The following is an 18,032-nucleotide window of genomic DNA, read 5'->3' as shown; positions in this document are numbered from 1 at the left end:
TGTTTTCCCTCTGAGGCTCGCTCTGTCATCAGGCTGGAGTGCAGTGGCGTGATCTCGGCTCACTGCAACCTCCACCTCCCTAGTTCAAGCAATTCTCTTGCTCAGCCTCCATAGTCGCTGGAGTTACAGGTGCCTGCCGCCATGCCCCACTAATTTTTGTATTTTTGGTAGAGACAGGGTTTCACCATGTTGGCCAGGATGGTCTCAATCTCTTGACCTTGTGGTCTGCCCACCTCAGCCTCCCAAAGTGCTGGGATTACAGGCGTGAGCCACTGTGCCCGGCCTTCTCCCTTGCCTGTTTTAGGTCTGTACTCCAATGATATCTCCTGGGGAAGGCCACCCATCTTCCCTCTGAATCCCCTTTCTCTGGTTTATTTCTTCCTAGCACCTACCTCCACCTGCCATAAACACTTTTTTAGTTTCTCTGCATTGACTAGAATGTAAACTCCATGAGGGAAGGGATTGTTTTCAATATTTTGTTCCCTGTTGTGTTCCCAGAGTTTGGAATGCTGCTTGTTATAAGTATGTGCTCAAAAAATGTAGAATGATAAGTGAATCATGAACGCCATGCGTGTTGGAACCAAACAGAAGTGTACCAAGGGTTTCTGGAGATAGGGTGATTGAGTGCAAAGTTGGACTCTAGCTTGGTTAGATGTATTGGCATATTTAAGAATGTATCAATCACAGCAGAAATTGTCAGATGTAGCACTGAATCCATTCTCGGCAGCAGACATTGACCTGGGCAATCACTGACTAGGTGTCCCAACAAGCCAACCAGCTGTGCTGCCTTGCGGCAGGTCCTTAGCAACCAAATCACATAGCTTGCTCCCTCTGTTCTGACCCTGCACCTGCCACCAGGCCTCTGACTGTAACTGGCTTCCTACCGCACATCTCTAGAGAGAGGATTCTGACTGGAGAGTTCAGGGATCCAGTCAGCTTGGCAGGGGTTTGTCTTGCTGTGTGGGGCTGCATGGTCTCTTGTTGAGAAGTGGCTTCTTACCCTGTGCCCTGCAATGAGAGCATGTTTTGGCCAGAGGACACTTGAGTCTGGCTTTAGGCAGTGGGCTCCCATTAAAAGTGAACAAATTGCCCTTCTGGTTTTACACATCAGTCTCTGAGTTTGGTTACAGTGAGTCATTCTCAAATTTCTAAACACTCATCCACTTGGGCCTCTAAGGCGCAGGGTCAGGCTCTGAAGCTGTGCTCTTCTATAAGGCAGGGAATCACTGGAGAGGTCCCATGAAGAGACCTGCCTTATTCTGTATGTGTTGCTATAAAAGAATACTTGAGACTGGGTAAATTATAAGGAAAAGAGATTGATTTGGCTGATGGTTCTTCATTATCTAGACACCACCTCAAGACTCAAGGAAATGGTATTGTATGGACATTGTGTGGCTTTGGCGGTTCTGAGTGGTTCACAGAGACCCCACTGGTGTGTAGAGAGCATCGTAGCCTCACGCCTTGAACATCCCAAAGTCTTCAAAGAGTTTATTTGTTGTTGTGCCTCCACTTTACAAGTTTGTTTGAAATTTTGGTTTCCCTCTTTGTATCTGGGGGCCATTTTCTGCCATAATCAGAGCATCTGAGAGACCTAAGCCTATTCTCAGGCTGCAGGAATGATACCCAGTTGTTGTGCTGGGCTCCTTTCTATGGTAACTTTCTTTACTCAGAAGTAGGGAACAGGCTGGTCCTTGGCCATCTGCTATAGCTATGACATGATATAACCCAGTAAGTCCCCTCTTGTGTTTGAGCTCAGTGCAGGGAGATTAAAAAAAAAAAAAAAAGCTGCCTTCTGCCAGTGTGTCCCAAGCTCATCATGGCGTGCCTTCAGTCTGGTCTCTTGGAAAAGAACACTTTTTTGATAATGTGTTGCAACAGAAGTATTTTTCAGTTATAGAAGCCTGATTTTTTTAAAAATAAAATGAGGACCTCTTGAAAATCAAAACCTAAACCAGCTTCAGACCCTTCCATCATTATCAGCAGATCCCTGCTGGTTAGATAGCATGGCTGGAAGTGGAGAAATCAAGAGTAGGCACTCTTCTGAGAGAGAAACTCTTTTCCCAGTTGGCAGGAACAGCACAGGCATTTAAAACTTACAAAAGTGGTTTCTAAGATCACCTGGGATCTAGTTATGTCCAGGTATTAAATATGTTCAGCTAAACAGGTGCCCTCTGCTACTGGCTCTCCCTCCAACAACCTGGGATCCATTCTTATTTTTGGTAAGGGGAGTTGGGCCGAAAGGGGCAGGGCTGAGAGGATGGAGTGAGGTAACATGCATGCAGCATGCAGGTGTGTGATCCAGGGCTGCTCTCCCTCCTCACATCTGCTGCCACTTGTCTCTGAGTGGTCCTGCATCAATCAGGGCTCCCCAGACAAATAGAACTAATAGGTAGGTGTGTGTGTGTGTGGTGTGTCATGTACACGAGTCTATATGTCTATACTTATGTCTCTCTATTATGTATATAAAACATATATATTGAAATATATAATATATATTGGCAGATATAAATATAGGTGTATATATAGAGAGGTTACATCATATAATTATATAGATATATAACTATGTGTGTAGATAGATAGATAGATTGATTTTAAGAAACTGGCTTATTGATTGTAGAGGCAGATTTTGAAAGTCAAAATCTGCAGGGCAGGACAGCAGCCTGGAGACAGGGTAGAGTTGGTGCTGCAGCTTGGGTCTGAAGGCGATCTGCTGGCAGAATCCCCTCTTCTTTAGAAGGAGTTAGTCTGTTTTATAAAAGCCTGTAACTGATTAGATGAGGCTCACCTGCATGCTGAAGGGTCTGCTGCTTTATTCAAGATCTAATTAATCTAAAATAAGAATTACTTTCATGGCAGCATCTAGAATGCTTGACCAAATATTTGGGTATTGCAACCTAGCCATGTTGAAACATAAAATTGTAACCATCCCAGACACCCTTCCCCTATTACCATCCCAGTGGCTTTTTTTTTTTTTTTTTTTTTTTTTGAGACGGAGTTTCGCTCTTGTTACCCAGGCTGGAGTGCAATGGCGCGATCTCGGCTCACCGCAACCTCCGCCTCCTGGGTTCAGGCAATTCTCCTGCCTCAGCCTCCTGAGTAGCTGGGATTACAGGCACGCGCCACCATGCTCAGCTAATTTTTTGTATTTTTTTTAGTAGAGATGGGGTTTCACCATGTTGACCAGGATGGTCTCGATCTCTCGACCTCGTGATCCACCCGCCTCAGCCTCCCAAAGTGCTGGGATTACAGGCTTGAGCCACCGCGCCCGGCTCCCAGTGGCTTTTTTGCAAAGCCTCCACCTGTACCCTCTGTCTCCACGGTACACTATCCCAGTGAGAACAGGGGAGGTTAATAGAAAGAGGGACAGTCTGGTAAGAATGTATTTGTTTGTCTGCCTTGACTTGACGAGTTTGTTTGAAACCATAGGATTCTTTTGTTTGCTTTTAAAGTGAGTTTTCTAAAAACCCTCCATTGGGAAGGAGGGAGGGAAATGGCAATGTTTGGGGTTGATCTCTATGTATTTATGACAGTGCAGCATCACTTGCTGTATTCTGTCAGTAAAGATGAAAGAAAAGAGTATGAAGCTTTTTCTAGATTTCCTTGTTTAATTAAAAATGCACAGACTAGGCATCAAAGGCATAGTTCTCCCACTTTACAAGAATTTGTGATCTCACCAGAAACAAATTACCCAACAAATAATAGGCATTGAAGTTACTGAAATCCTTAAGATTATTGCTGAGTGAGAGTGTGGGGAATTTTAAGCCCTAAAAACAGTTCATTTTCAAAGTATGGAGTAACTGCTAAGATCAGAATATTGCAATCCTAAAACCTGACAGATGTAGTTAGGAAATGATACTAATTTCTTCATAAGAGCACCTGTTCAAAGCAATGTGCAATGGCACCCAAAAATTTAGAAACTAAAATAGAAAAAAGCATATATATAAGAAAAACCAGAGATTGATAGTGAGTATAAGTAGAGAATGATAAAAAATTTATGAGTGCAGATGTAGAATGTTCTTTCATGGGAATACAATTTGCTGTAGCCGAGTACAATCTATCTATGATCACAATCATGCATATTTTACAGTGTGATTATGATAAAACTTTAAAGGCTTAATCTTTTGTTTCTATAATGTCAGTTTGAAGGAGAACTTTGTATTTAGTTCAACATTAAATGAGCATCAGTTTAAGGGTTTATCTCTTCAACAGCTTGGATCAAAGCTTTTATAGCCCCTGTTAGAGAATATTGTTAAATGCTTATGATTCCATAAAATGTGCTGTGATTTAGAACAGAGTTAATTAACAGATATATCTTTTCATACATAGCCCTTAGCACTATTTTTTTTATTGTAACTTAAAGGAAATAGATTATTTAATTCTCTCTCTTATTTTCATGTTTAACATGAAAAAACACTGATAATATGAACAGACTCAGTGAGTACAAAATTGCATCTATAAGAGGTACTACTCACAGGTTGTAATCTAGACCAAACTGCCAGCTACAGGAGAAAGTACAGTAATGTTACGTTATTATTAAACTTAGGAAAGAATGGAAACATGATTGTTTAATAATATGTATTGACTTTAGCTATGTGCTCGACATTGTTTTTGGTGCTATGAAGTCAGCAGTTGACAAGATTGTGCCTTAGAACTTCCATTCTGATGAAACTTGCTCAAAACTTCCTGGGAGCATCGCCTCACTAGGGCAGACAATGTAAAAGCACAGTACAGGTCTGAAAACACATTTTTCATTAACTTCTCTATTTTTCTGAATAACGTTTCCTCCCTTACTAACACTGTAATTTTTACTTCCTAAGTAGCCCAGTAAAGACCTAATATAAATTGACACAGTTTATTTAGTCAGTCTAAGACTAGGTTATCATACAAATTATGGCTTTTTTCCCCCAAAGGTATAATAAAACTTTTGTAATTTTGTGAACGTTTGCTAAATGCTGTCTTTGCTTTAACGGCATTTATAGCTTGGCTACTCATGCCAATTCCAGTGATTTTATAACAATGCAATTTAAAAAAATCTTATCCAGTGAGTTCTCTTTAACCCCAGTGAACTGTAGATTCATAGGATAGTAGAACTGGAAGAGACCTGAGAGATCATCCAGGTGTGTTGTCAATCAGGAGATAAAGACACTGTGGCCCAGGGAAGGTAGGGGACCTGCGATCAAGCCGCTCAGTGGGACCAGAGTAGTCACTGGTTCAGCCTTGGTCTCCTGGTCCTGTTTAGAACTCACATTATGATGTGAAGGTCTCTGACTGAGTTTTTGTTCATTTATCGCAGGTTACAGAACACCCTGGAAAAGAAGAGTTTTGCTCCCCAACCTATGCTCACTATGAAGTCCCTCCGACTTTCTATCGGTCAGCCATGCTCCTTAAGCCCCAGCTAGGATTGGGTGCAATGTCCCGTTTACCATCTGCAAAGAGCAGGATTCTGATTGCAAGTCAGAGGTCTTCAGCAAGCGCCATCCACCCACCAGGACCCATAACAACAGCCGCCAGTCTTTATAATTCCGATCCTTCAGGTAACTGATTCAACAACTTCTGCCTTTTCCTGCTGTACATTTAGATAGTCAACATGTAAGATGGTGATAATTGTTTAAAATATGAATGCCTTTCACCCTTTAAGGAGAGCTTTTTTCTATTCTTCCATCTGTCTGTAGATACAGACTGTGAAACTCATCTGTGTGCAGCTGTCATCCTTCATGTCACCTTTAAACTGATGGCCCTTGTTACTACCATCAAGCTTCTCATAGTTTCTTCCTTCTCTAATATTGCCTACAAAAGAAGGATCAGAAGTTGTTTTCTGTCAAGGGCCAGAGAGTAAATATTTTGGAGGATATGGGTCCTAAGGGGTCAATGTCATAACCGTTTAGGGCCCTGGACTGTCTGATGATGAGACAGAGAGAAGGTAGAGCCAAGAGAAGTTCCCAACTCACTAGTCATGGGCTGCAAGAGAAAAAGCCTTGGAAGAGGATTCCAGGGTTTTTGGCATGAGTACCTAGAATAATGGAGTTACCACATAGAGAGGTGGGGAGAAGTGTGTTTAGAAAGACAGGTAAGAGCCGGGCGTGGTGGCTCACGCCTGTAATCCCAGCACTTTTGGAGGCTGAGGCAGGTGGATTCTGAGGTCAGGAGTTTGAGACCAGCCTGGCCAACAATGTGAAGCCCTGGCTTTACTAAAAACACAGAAAACTAGCCAGGTGTGGTGGCAGACATCTGTAATCTCAGCTACTCGGGCGGCTGAAGCGACAGAATTGCTTGAACCCAGGAGGTGGAGGTTGTGGTGAGCTGAGATCCCGCCACTGCACTGCAGTCTGGGTGACAGTGCAAGACTCCATCTCTTTCTCTCTCTCTTGCTCTCTCCATATATATTTTTGCATAAACCAAAGTCACAAAAATTGTTCCCTTTTCTTCTTAAAGACATGCATTTGTAGGTTTGAGTTAATTTTTGTATATAGTGTGAGGTGTGGCATAAATTTTTCCTTCTTTTCTTACTTAAGGATATGCAACTGATTTCTATTATTTTTTTAAATAATAAAGACACTATTATTTAAAAGAAGAACAAAGATTTACTATACAAACTGTGAAAATGGACTATACGGCTGCCTCCTGTTCCAGGAAGAAGGCAGAAGTGGGTGAATAGGGGAAAGGGAAGGGTTTTGAGAGCAACAAGGTCTCTATAGTGGGGGCTCCGCAGGCTAAGGAGAGGCGGGGCTGGGGCTGGCAGAGTGGTCAGCTGAAGCGGTGGGCAGTGCCCTGGTGGGCTCAGTGGCTCCTGTGGGGTGAAACAGGGGTCAGTAGGGTGAAGGAGTCTGGAGGCTCAAGAGAAGGGCCCCTGACTCTGAGCCGGGCTGCAGTCTGGGTGTGCTCAGAGGTGCATGGTCCCCACCCCAGGGCAGCTCCTTGTGGGGTAGGAAGGCCCAAGACACGGAGACATTACTGCACCTGCTGCTAGAGCTCCCGCGGTGGCCGCTGCGACTGGGCTCTGGACGGCGTACTTCCTGCGGTAGGACGGGCTGCGGGAGCACACTGCTGCGGGAGAGCGGAGGCTTCTCAGCGGCCCAGGCCTGGGCACAAAGGCGGGGACCTCTCCATGTCTCCTGACGGGCTTGAAGGCAGAAGGCCTGGGTGGGTTCTGCTTCCTCCCCTTGGTGTCCTTGGCCTCAAACCAGAGTGGCTCGGTGAATTTCCTTTTTCCCTTGCTGCACTGGCTGAGGGCCTTGAGCACGGTCTCCCTGGCACAGGGATCTGGGAGTTCCGGGGCAGGCGAGGCTTGTCGACGCTCCATTCCGTGCTCCGGTGGGGCGATTTTCACGGTCACCAGGCTGCGGACGGGCCGCGGGTGCCGGGCATGCCAAAACCACCGCTTCTTGTAGGCCAGACGAGCGTCGGAAGGGTCCGGTCCGCTGAAGCTCAGGAGCGGTGGCCTATTGGGAAAGCACCTTGGGATGCCGGCATGGTCCCAGCCTGGAGGAGCCTTGGGGAGGGGCCGGGTGCTGACCCAGCGTGGCCTGTGGACATGGACGACTTTGCAGGGGTTCTGGACCTGGGAACGTTGGACGGTTCCGGAGCTCAGGGTCCGGGGCTTCTGGTCTCGGGGTGGCAGCCTGGCCCAGGGCCAGCCCAGGAACCAGCTCAGATAGCTGCCCATGACAGTGGTGTAGCGGTCGGGACCTTTCCTTAGAAATTCGGCTTCCACAAGTTTCCGGTCTGTGGCCGGTGCCAAGTGTGCAGAGCTTGGTGACCGTGACCGTTGGCCTCAGGACGCCAGAAAGCGCACAAAGCATCACGCGCTGGATACCCGCTGGCCATAGGGTACCGCACGGGCTAGGCAGGCTCCTCGAGGACTCGGGGGTGTCACGGGGCGCAGCTGCATGGGGTAGAGCAGCACCCAGATGATCTGGGGGACCAGGAAAGCTCAAGCCTTCATCCTTCCCACTGATGGTGTCAGTCACTTGGCTGTGGGCAGAGGAGCCTAGCAGCTACCTCTACTTTTGTGCCTGAGTTTTAAAGGTAGAGGGTAGAGGCCGGACTGGTGGCTCACACCTGTAATCCCAGCAGTTTGGGAGGCTGAGACGCAGGGATCACGAGGTCAGGAGATCGAAACCATCTTGTCTTATGCAGTGAAACCTCATCTCCACTAAAAATACAAACAATTAGCCGGATATGGTGGCACGTGCCTGTAGTTTCAGCTACTAGGGAGGCTGAGGCAGGAGAATCACTTGAACCCAAGAGGAGGAGGTTATAGTGAGCCTATATCACTCCACTGAACTCCAGACTGGGCAACAAATTGAGACTCCATATCAAAAAAAAAAAAAAAAAGTAAAAGAATTTCTGCCAGGTCCTGAAAACTACCAATTCCCATTGACAGAAGGGTGCTCTCTTTGATCAGTGTGAAGATGAACACTGATTGGAAAATCTTTCAAGGAAAAATAAATAATTTACTCATATCAGTAAAGGTGATGCGTATTTCATTCTTCTAGGATGGACATTAATGTCACTTCTTAGAATTTTGCTCTTAAGAAAGTGGAGTCGTTAGGTTTTGTTTCAGTACATGGAATGTTTATTTGATGTGGATTTCCTATAATTTTCAGCCTTTGTACATCCATGAATAGATGTCTGTCTCTCAACACTAATGTCATTTCTCTCTTTTCACTTTTGTTTATTTAAAATTATTGAGGAAGTTTTTTGGGAAAAGTGAATATTTGGTTACAGGTATAAGTTCTTTAGTGGGTGATTTCTGAGGCTTTAGTGCACCCATTACCCAAGCAGTGTACACTGCCCCCAGTGTGTACTCTTTCCTCCGTCACTCACCTCCCACCCATTCCCCCAAGTCCGCAAAGTCCACTGTATAATTCTTTTTTTTTTTTTTTGAGACGGAGTTTCGCTCTTGTTACCCAGGCTGGAGTGCAATGGTGCGATCTCGGCTCACCACAACCTCCGCCTCCTGGGTTCAGGCAATTCTCCTGCCTCAGCCTCCTGAGTAGCTGGGATTACAGGCACGCGCCACCATGCCCAGCTACTTTTTTTTTGTATTTTTAGTAGAGACGGGGTTTCACCATGTTGACCAGGATGGTCTTGATCTCTTAACCTCGTGATCCACCCGCTTTGGCCTCCCAAAGTGCTGGGATTACAGGCTTGAGCCACCGTGCCTGGCCTACTGTATAATTCTTATCCCTTTGCATCCTCATAGCTTAGCTCCCACTTATGAGTGGGACTATACGATGATTAGTTTTCCACTCCTGAGTTACTTCGCTTAGAATAATGGTCTCCAGCTTCATCCAGGTTGCTCTGAATGCCATTATTTTATTCCTTTTTAATGCTAGTTGGTATTTCATAGTACATTTGTACCACACTTTTTTAATCCACTTGTTAATTGATGAGTATTTGGGCTGATTTCATATTTTTGTAATTGTGAATTCTGCTGCTATAAACATGCCTGTGAAATTTGTATACAAACTGACTTCTTTTCCTCTGGGTAGCTACCCAGTGGTGGGATTCCTGGATCAAATGGTAGTTCTAATTTTAGTTTAGTTTTGTTTTGTTTTGCTTTTGTTTTTGAGGTGGAGTCTTGCTTTGTTGCCTAGGCTGAAGTGCAGTGGCAAGATATTGACTCACTGCAACCTCTGCCTTCCGGGTTCAAGGGAATCTTCTGCCTCAGCCTCCCGAGTAGCTGCGAATACCGATGCATGCCACCACACCCAGCTAATTTTTTGTGTTTTTAGTAGAGATGGGGTTTCACCATGTTGTCCAGGCTGGTCTTGAACTCCTGATCTCATGATCCACTTGCCTCTGCCTTTCAAAGTGCTGGGATTACAGGTGTATACCACCTCAACTGGCCCTCCTTTTAGTTCTTTAAGGAGTCATCACACTGTTTTTGATAGTGGTTTATATTAGTTTACATTCCCACCAGCAGTATGCAAGTGTTCCCTTTTCACCACATCCACACCAACATTTATTTTTTATTTAATTATTTGATTATGGCCACTTACGCAGGAGTAAGGTGGTGTCGCATTGTATTTTTGATTTGCGTCTCCCTGCTAATTAGGGGTGATGAGCATTTTTGCATATGCTTGTTGGCTGTTCATATATTTGAGAATTGAGAATTGTCTATTCATGTCTTTAGCCCATTTTTGGATTGGATTATTTGTTCTTTTCTTGCTAATTTGAGTTCCTTGTAGATTCCAGAATTAGTCCTTTGTCAGATGCATAGCTTGTGAAGAGTTTCTCCTGTTCTGTGGGTTGTCTGTTTATTCTGCTGATTATTACTTTTTATTTTAATTAAGTCCCAGCAATTTATCTCTGTTTTTATTGCATTTGCTTTTGGGTTTGTGGTCCTAAAATCCTTGCCTAAGCCAATGTCTGGAAGGGCTTTTTTGATGTTATTTTCTATAATTTTTATGGTTTCAGGTCGTAGATTTAAGTCTTTGATCCACCTTGAGTTGATTTTTATATAATGTGATAGATGAGGATCCAGTTTCATTCTTCTGCATGTGACTTGCCAATTAACCCACCACCATTTGTTTAATAGGGCGTCCTTTCTCCACTTTATATTTTTGTTTGCATTGTTGAAGATCCATTGGCTGTAGGTATTTGGCTTTGTTTTTGGGTTATCTATTCTGTTCCGTTGGTCTATGAGCCTATTTTTATACCAGTACCATGCTGTTTTGGTGACTATAGCCTTATAGTATAGTTTGAAGTCAGGTAATGTGATGTCTTCAGGTTTGTTCTTTTTGATTAGTCTCACTTTGGTTTTGCAGACTCTTTTTACTTTTGGTTCGATGTGAATTTTAGAATTTTTTTTTTTTTTTTGGTTATGTGAAGAATGATGGTGGTATTTTGATGGCAGTTGCATTGAATTCTAGACTGCTTTTGGCAGTGTGGTCATTTTCACAATATTGATTCTGCCTGTCCATAAGCGGCATGTATTTCCATTTGTTTGTGTCATCTGTGATGTTTTTTGGCAATATTTTGTTTTCTTTGTAGAGGTCTTTCACCTCCTCGGTTAGGTGCAATATACTAAGTGTGTTTTGTTTATTTTGTAGCTATTATGAAAGGGGTTGAGTTCTTGATTTGATTCTCAGCTTGGTTGCTGTTGGTGTATACCAGTGCTATTGATTTTGTATCCTGAAATTTTGCTGAATTTATTGATCAGTTCTAGGAACTTTTAGCATTAGGCTTTAGGGTTATCTAGGTGCACCGTTATATCATTGGTGAACAGCGACAGTCTGATTTCCTCTTTACTGATTTGGATGTCCTTTATTTCCTTCTCTTGTCTGATTGCTCTGGCTAGGACTTCCAATACTATGCTGAATAGAAGTGGTGAAAGTGCACATACTTGGCTTGTTCCAGTTCTCAGAGGGAATGCTTTTGGCTTTCCCCCATTCAGTATAATGTTGGCTATGGGATTGTTTGTCATAGATGGATTTTATTATCTTAAAAGGTCCTTTCTACGCTGATTTTGCTGAGGGTTTTAATCATAAAAGCATACTGGATTTGGTCAAATGATTTTTACTGAGTCTATTGAGATGAACGTGTTCTTTTTGTTTTTAATTCTGTTTATGTCATGTATCACATTTATTGACTTGCACATGTTAAACCATCCCTTCATCCCTAGTATGAAACCCACTCGATCATGGTGTATTGCATTTTATGTATGCTGTTGGATTCCATTAGCTGGTATTTTGTTGAGGATTTTCATCTGTGTTCATCAGGGATACTGGTCTGTAATTTTCTTTTTTTGTTATGTTCTTTCCTGGTTTTAGTATTGGGGTAATACTGGCTTCATGGAATGATTTCGGGAGAATTCCCTTTTTCTTTGTCTTTTGAAATGGTGTCAATAGGATTGGTATACCAATTCTTCTTTGAATGTCTCATAGAATTCAACTGTAAACTCATCTGGTTCTGGACTTTTCTTGCTGGCAATTTTTTTTTTTATTACCATTTCAGTCTTGCTGCTTATTATTGGTCTGTTTGGAGTTTCAATTTCTTCCTAGTTTAATCTGGAAAGGTTGTATATTTTGAGGAATTTATCTGTCTCCTTTAGGTTTTCTACTCTGTGCATATAAAGAGGTTCTTAGTAGCCTGGAATGATCTTTTGTATTTCTGTGGTATCAGTCATAATAACTCCTGTTTTGTTCCTAATGGAGTTTATTTGGATCTTCCCTCTTCTTTTCTCAGTCTTGCTAATGGCCTATTAATTTTGTTTATCTTTTCAAATAACCAGCTTTCTGTTTTATTTATATTTTATATTATTTTTGTCTCTCAATTTTGTTTAGTTCTGTTCTGATCTTTATTATTTCTTTTCTTCCACTGGGTTTGGGTTTGGTTTGTTCTTGTTTCTCTAGTTTCTTGAGGTGTGACCTTAGACTGTCTATTTGTCCTCTTTCCAACTTTTTGATGCAGGCATTTAATGCTCTAATCTTTCTTTCCTCTTAGCTCTGCTTTTGCTGTATCTTGAAGGGTTTGATAGGATATGTCACTATTATCATTCAGTTCTAGGAACTTTTTAATTTCCATCTTGATTTTGCTATTGACCCAATGATCATTCAAGAGCAGGTTACTTAATTTCTATGTATTTGCATGGTTCTGAGGCCTTTTGGAGTTTATTTCCAGTTTTATTCCACTGTGGTCTGAGAGAGGACCTGATACAATTTCAATTTTCTGAAGTTTGTTGAGACTTCTTTTGTGGATTATCATATGGTATATCTTGGAGAATGTTTCATGTGCTAATGAATATATATCCTGCAATTGTTGGGTAGAATGTTCTGTAAATATCTGTTAAGTCCATTTGCTCTAAGGTATAATTTAAATGCATTATTACTTTGTTGACTTTCTGTCCTGATTACCTGTCCATAGCTGTCAGTTGTGTACTGAAGTCTCCCACTATTATTGTGTTGCTATCTATCTTGCTTTTTAGGTCCAGTAGAATTGTTTTATAAATTTGGGAGCTCCAGTGCTAGGTGTATATATATTTAGGACTGTGATTTTTCCTATTGGACTAGTCCTTTTATCATTATATAATGTTCCTCTTTCTCTTTTTAAACTTTTTTGCTTTAAAGCAGGCATCCCCAAACTACGGCCCGCGGGCCGCATGTGGCCCCCTAAAGCCATTTATCCGGCCCCCCCGCCACACTTCAGGAACGGGCACCTCTTTCATTGGTGGTCAGTGAGAGGAGCACAGTATGTGGCGGCCCTCCAACGGTCTGAGGGACGGTGAACTGGCCCGCTGTGTAAAAAGTTTGGGGACGCCTGCTTTAAAGTCTGTTTTGTCTGATATGACAATAGCTACTCCTGCTTACCTTGGGTGTCCATTTGTGTGGATTATCCTTTTCTGCCCCTCTATCTTAAGTTTATGTGAATCCTTATGTCTTGTAGGTGAGTCTCTTGAAGAGAGCAGATACGTCGTTGGTGAATTCTTATCCATTCTGGCATTCTCTTTCTTTTAAGTGGAACATTTAGGCCATTTACATTCAACGTCAGTATTGAGATGTGAGGTACTGTTTTACTCATCAAGCTAGTTGTTGCCTGAGTATCTTTTTTTTTTTTTTTTTTTTTTTTTTGCATTGTGTTATTGTCTGTGAAATTTTGCTTTAAGGGGGTTCTATTTTGAGGATTTGTTTCAAGATTTATAACTCTTTTTAGCAGCTGTTGTAGTGCTGGCTTGATAGTGGTAAATTCTCTCAACATTTTGTTTGTCTAAAAAAGACTGTGTATTTCTTTCATTTATGAAACTTAATTTCACCGGATACAAAAATCTTGGCTGACAATTGTTTTGTTTAAGGAGGCTAAAGTACAACCCCGGTCCCTTCTGGCTTGTAGGGTTTCTGCTGAGAAGCCTGCTGTTAATCTGATAGGTTTTCCTTTATAAGTTGCTTGATACTTTTGCCTCACAGATTTTAAGATTCTTTCCTTTGTCTTCACTTTAGATGACTTGATGACTAGGTGTCTAGGCAATAATGTTTTTGAAATAAATTTCCTGGATGTTCTTTGAGCTTCTTGTATTTGGATATCTAGATCTCTAGCAAAGCCAGGAAAGTTTTTCTCAAATATGATTATTTCCTCAAATATGTTTTCCAAACTTTCAGATTTCTTTTCTTTCTCAATTCCAAACTTCTTGGAGGCTTTGTTCATTTTTTAAAATTCTTTTTTCTTTGTCTTTGTTGGATTGTGTTAATTCAAAAGCGTGGTCTTTGAGCTCTGAAGTTCTTTCTTCTGCTTGTTTGATTCTATTGTTGGCACTTTGCAGTGTATTTTGAGTTTCTCTAAGTGTGTCCTTCATTTTCAGAAGTGGTGATTGATTTTTATTTATTTATGCTATTTCTCTGAAGATTTTTCTGTTCGTGTTCTGTAACCTTTTTATTTTTGTTTTTGTAAGTTGGCATTCACCTTTCTCTGTTGTCTCCATGTGTGGCTTAATACTCAAACTTCTGAATTATTTTTCTGGCAATTCACAGATTTCTTCTTGGTTTGGCTCCATTGCTAGTGAGCTAGTGTGATCTTCTGGGCCTGTTGAAGAATCTTGTTTTGTCATATTACCAGAGTTGTTTTTCTGGTTCCTTCTTATTTGGGTAGCCTATGTCAGAAGGAAAATCTAGAGCTCAAGGGCTGTTGTTCAGATTCATTTGTCCCATGGCATACTCTCTTGATGTAGTATTCTCCTCCCTTCTCCTAGAGATGGGGCTTCCTGAGAGCCAAACTGTAGTGATTGTTATATTTTTTTCTGGGTCTAGCTACCCAGCTGAGCTACCAGGCTCCAGGCTGGTACTGGGGAGTGTCTGCAAAGTGTCCTGTGATGTGATGTGTCTTCAGGTTCTCTTAGCCGTGGGTACTAGCACCTGCTCCAGTGGAGGTAGCAGGAGAGTGAAATGGACTCTGAGAGTGTCCTTGGTTGTAGTTTTGTTTAGTGCACTGGCTTAGTGTTGATTGGCCTCCAGCCAGGAGGTGGCGCTTTTAAGAGAGCCTCAGCTATAGTAGTGTAGGGAGGACAAGCTTGCTCTAACGTCACCTGGATAAGTATTTGGTTTCTTAGGTGGTGGGCAAGGCCACAGAGCTTCCAAGAGATTATGTTCTTTTTCTGCAGCTACCAGGGCAGGTAGACAAAGACAGTCAGGTGGGGGCAGGTTTAGGCATGTCTGAGCTCAGATTCTCCTTGTGTGGGACTTGCTGTGGCTTCTGTGAAGGATGAGGGTGTAGTTCTCAGGTCAATGGAGTTACGTTGCCAGAGGGATTATGGCTACGTTTGCTGGGCCACACAGGTCACCAGGGGATTGAGGGAAAACTGGGAGTGACAGGCCTTACCCAGTTCCCACATAGCCAGCAAGGCCAGTCTCTCCCACCAGGTGCCCCCAACAGCAGGAGAGGGACATGCCCCAGGCTACAAGCCTCCCTGCTGAGAAAGTAAGCAGGACTTCCACGTTTCATGCCTCCCCACCTGCAGCAGCTTCTGTGCTCTTATCTGTACTCCCAGATCACCTCCTCCCCAGACTCTGTCCAGGAAACTTCGCAAATTGTTGCAAAGATCAGCTGGAAGTTTCCTTCTCCCTGTGATTATTCCCCAATTCTGCTGGCAGTCCTCCCCAAGAACCCCTGAGAGACAAAGTCAGAAGTGGCTTCCCTGGGATCTGAGAGGACCCACAGGACTCTTCCCACCACTTCCTCTACCCCTGTATTTTGCTCAGCTCTCTAAATTTGTCTTAGCTCCCAAGAAGGTCAAATCCTTCTTCCATGATCTGATTCTTCAGGTTCGCCTGTAAAGATATGTGTATCAGCGGACATCCCCCCTTTCACACTTTGGACACTTGTAGTTTCTCAGCTGTGTCATGGAGCCTGCAGCAACAAGCCACCTCTTTCAAAGGGTCTGTGGATTCTCTCAGCTTTCCTGGTGTGTTCCTCAGTAGTTCTTGGAGCAAACGTTCACAGTGTGTCTCCGCAAGCTGCTCTGTCCATCTGAGCAGGAGCTGCAAGTTAGCTCTGCCTCCTGTCTGCCATTTTCCCTCACTTTCTGATTTCTATTCTGATTATTACTTTTCTTCTGCTTATACTGGGTTTAATTAGCTGATGTCATTAGCTGGAGGTCTTTCTTTAATTATGTGTGTGTTTAGTACAGTAAATTTCTCTGTCAGTGCTGCTTTAGTGTTAGTCCACGAATTTTGACACATTTTTTTGTCATCTTCATTGAGTTCAAAATATTTTCAAATGTCCCTTTTTGATTTCTTCTTTTATCCGTGAATATTTGGAAGTGTATTATTTAGTTTGCACATATTTGGGGACCTCTCAGGGATCTTTCTGTTATTGAGCTCTAATTAGTAATTCTGATGTGGTTGGAGAACATACTTTGGATGATTTAAAAGAACCCCGAAAATCTGTATCTCTCCTCACAACACTGTCCTCTGACACCATGTGTGGGATTTCCACCCCAAGCACTTCTCCACTTCTCTGTGGACACCAACTGAGTGTCCTACAATTCAATGCAAGTATAACGCTAATTACGCAGAGTTAGCACAGACCACACAGGTTAAGGGCTCAGTCTCACAAGACTGCCCCTCACTTTAGATGCCAACTACAAGTAGTAGGTGTGTATGTTACCCACACTTCTGTCTGACTTGGCTACAAATTGGAGGTTCTCACAATCTTCTCCTTAAGTTGGACAATTTATTATAACAGGTCACAGAACTCAGGGGAACATTTTACTTACAGTTACCAGTTTATTATAAAGGATATCATAAAGGATACAGATGAACAGTTAGATGAAGAGGTGCATAGAGTCAGGCCCAGAGGTATCCCAAGTGCAGGAGCTTGTGTCCCCCCAGAGAGGGGCTGCTCCTCACAACAGAGAGGGGCTGCTCCTTGACACCTGGATGCATTCAGCAACCCAGAAGCCCTCCGAATCATATACCTGAGGAATTTTTATAAAGGTTCGTCACATAGGCATGGCTGATTATTAACTCAGTCTCCAGCCCCTCTTGTTTCTCCCAGAGGAAGGGGAGAGAGGGAGCTGAAAGTTCCAAGCTTCTAATCGTGGCTTGGTCTTTCTGGTGACCAGCCCCATTCCCGAAAGAATCCAGGAGCCACCAAGAGAGTCTCTCACTAGAGCAAATGATGCTTCTGTTACCCAGGAAATTCCAAGGGATTTAGGAGCTTTGTGTCAGGAACTGGAATCAAAACTAAATATTAGAACAAAAGATTGTTCTAGCACCCATATCATTCAGGAAATTAGAAGAGTTTTAGGAGCTATGTGTCAGAAATTGGGGGCAGAGATTAAATATATATTTCTTATTATGTCACAGATGACTTGAATCCATTTGAATTTATTGAGAGTTGGTTTATGACACAAAACAAAGTCTATCTTGGTAAACATTTCATGCACACTTAAAACCAGTGTCTGCTCTGCTGTTTCTATGTGGAGTGTTGTACAAATGTCATAGATCAAGTTGGTTGATAGCACTGTTAAGTATTCTACACCCTCACTGATTTTGTCTACATGTTCTATTAGTAGCTGAGAGAGGGCTCCAAATCTCAGACTGTAATTGTAGACTTGTCTGTTTCCTTTGTCAAATTTCTCAGCATTTCCTCCATTTGTTCTGAAGCTCTTTAAGGTATATATAGTTTTAGTTTATCATTTCGATGAATTGGCCACTTTATCATTATGAAATGAACTTCTTTATCCCTGGTAATATTCCTTTCCTTGAAATCTACTTTTTTCATTGTTAATGGAGCCACTCCAGCTTTCTCTTGGTTTCAGCATGGTAAAATTTTTCCACACTAACCTTTTTATCTATTTGTCTATTTATTTTTAAGTACGTTTTTTATAGGCCACGCATAATTAGATCTTACATTTGTATCCAGTCTGAAATCTCTGCCTTTCATATACATTTGATGTTATTACTGATTTGAGATTAAATCTACCATCTTGCCATATTTTCTATTCAACCCATATGTTCTTTCTTTTCTTCTCCCTCTTTTACTGCCTTCTTTTGGCATTGAATAGTTTTTTTTTTAATGATTCCATTTATCTTCTT

General features: G+C 42.4%; 1 protein-coding gene across 4 annotated transcripts in view; it reads left to right on the top strand.

Annotated features, from left to right (window-relative positions):
- Positions 1-18,032, top strand: part of MTUS2 (microtubule associated scaffold protein 2) — a 679,146-nt gene that overhangs the window by 245,958 nt on the left and 415,156 nt on the right. For all 4 annotated transcript variants that reach the window (XM_074387901.1, XM_039473210.2, XM_074387899.1 and 1 more), the window contains one exon: positions 5,294-5,534. In XM_074387901.1, the coding sequence (XP_074244002.1) occupies positions 5,294-5,534 (241 nt within the window). The remainder of the gene's footprint in view (positions 1-5,293; positions 5,535-18,032) is intronic.

This window comes from Saimiri boliviensis, chromosome 16 (genome assembly GCF_048565385.1).
Source record: "Saimiri boliviensis isolate mSaiBol1 chromosome 16, mSaiBol1.pri, whole genome shotgun sequence".
Lineage (NCBI taxonomy): Eukaryota > Metazoa > Chordata > Mammalia > Primates > Cebidae > Saimiri > Saimiri boliviensis.
Note: the sequence above shows the minus strand (reverse complement) of the source record. Positions and strands in the feature narration are given on the sequence as shown.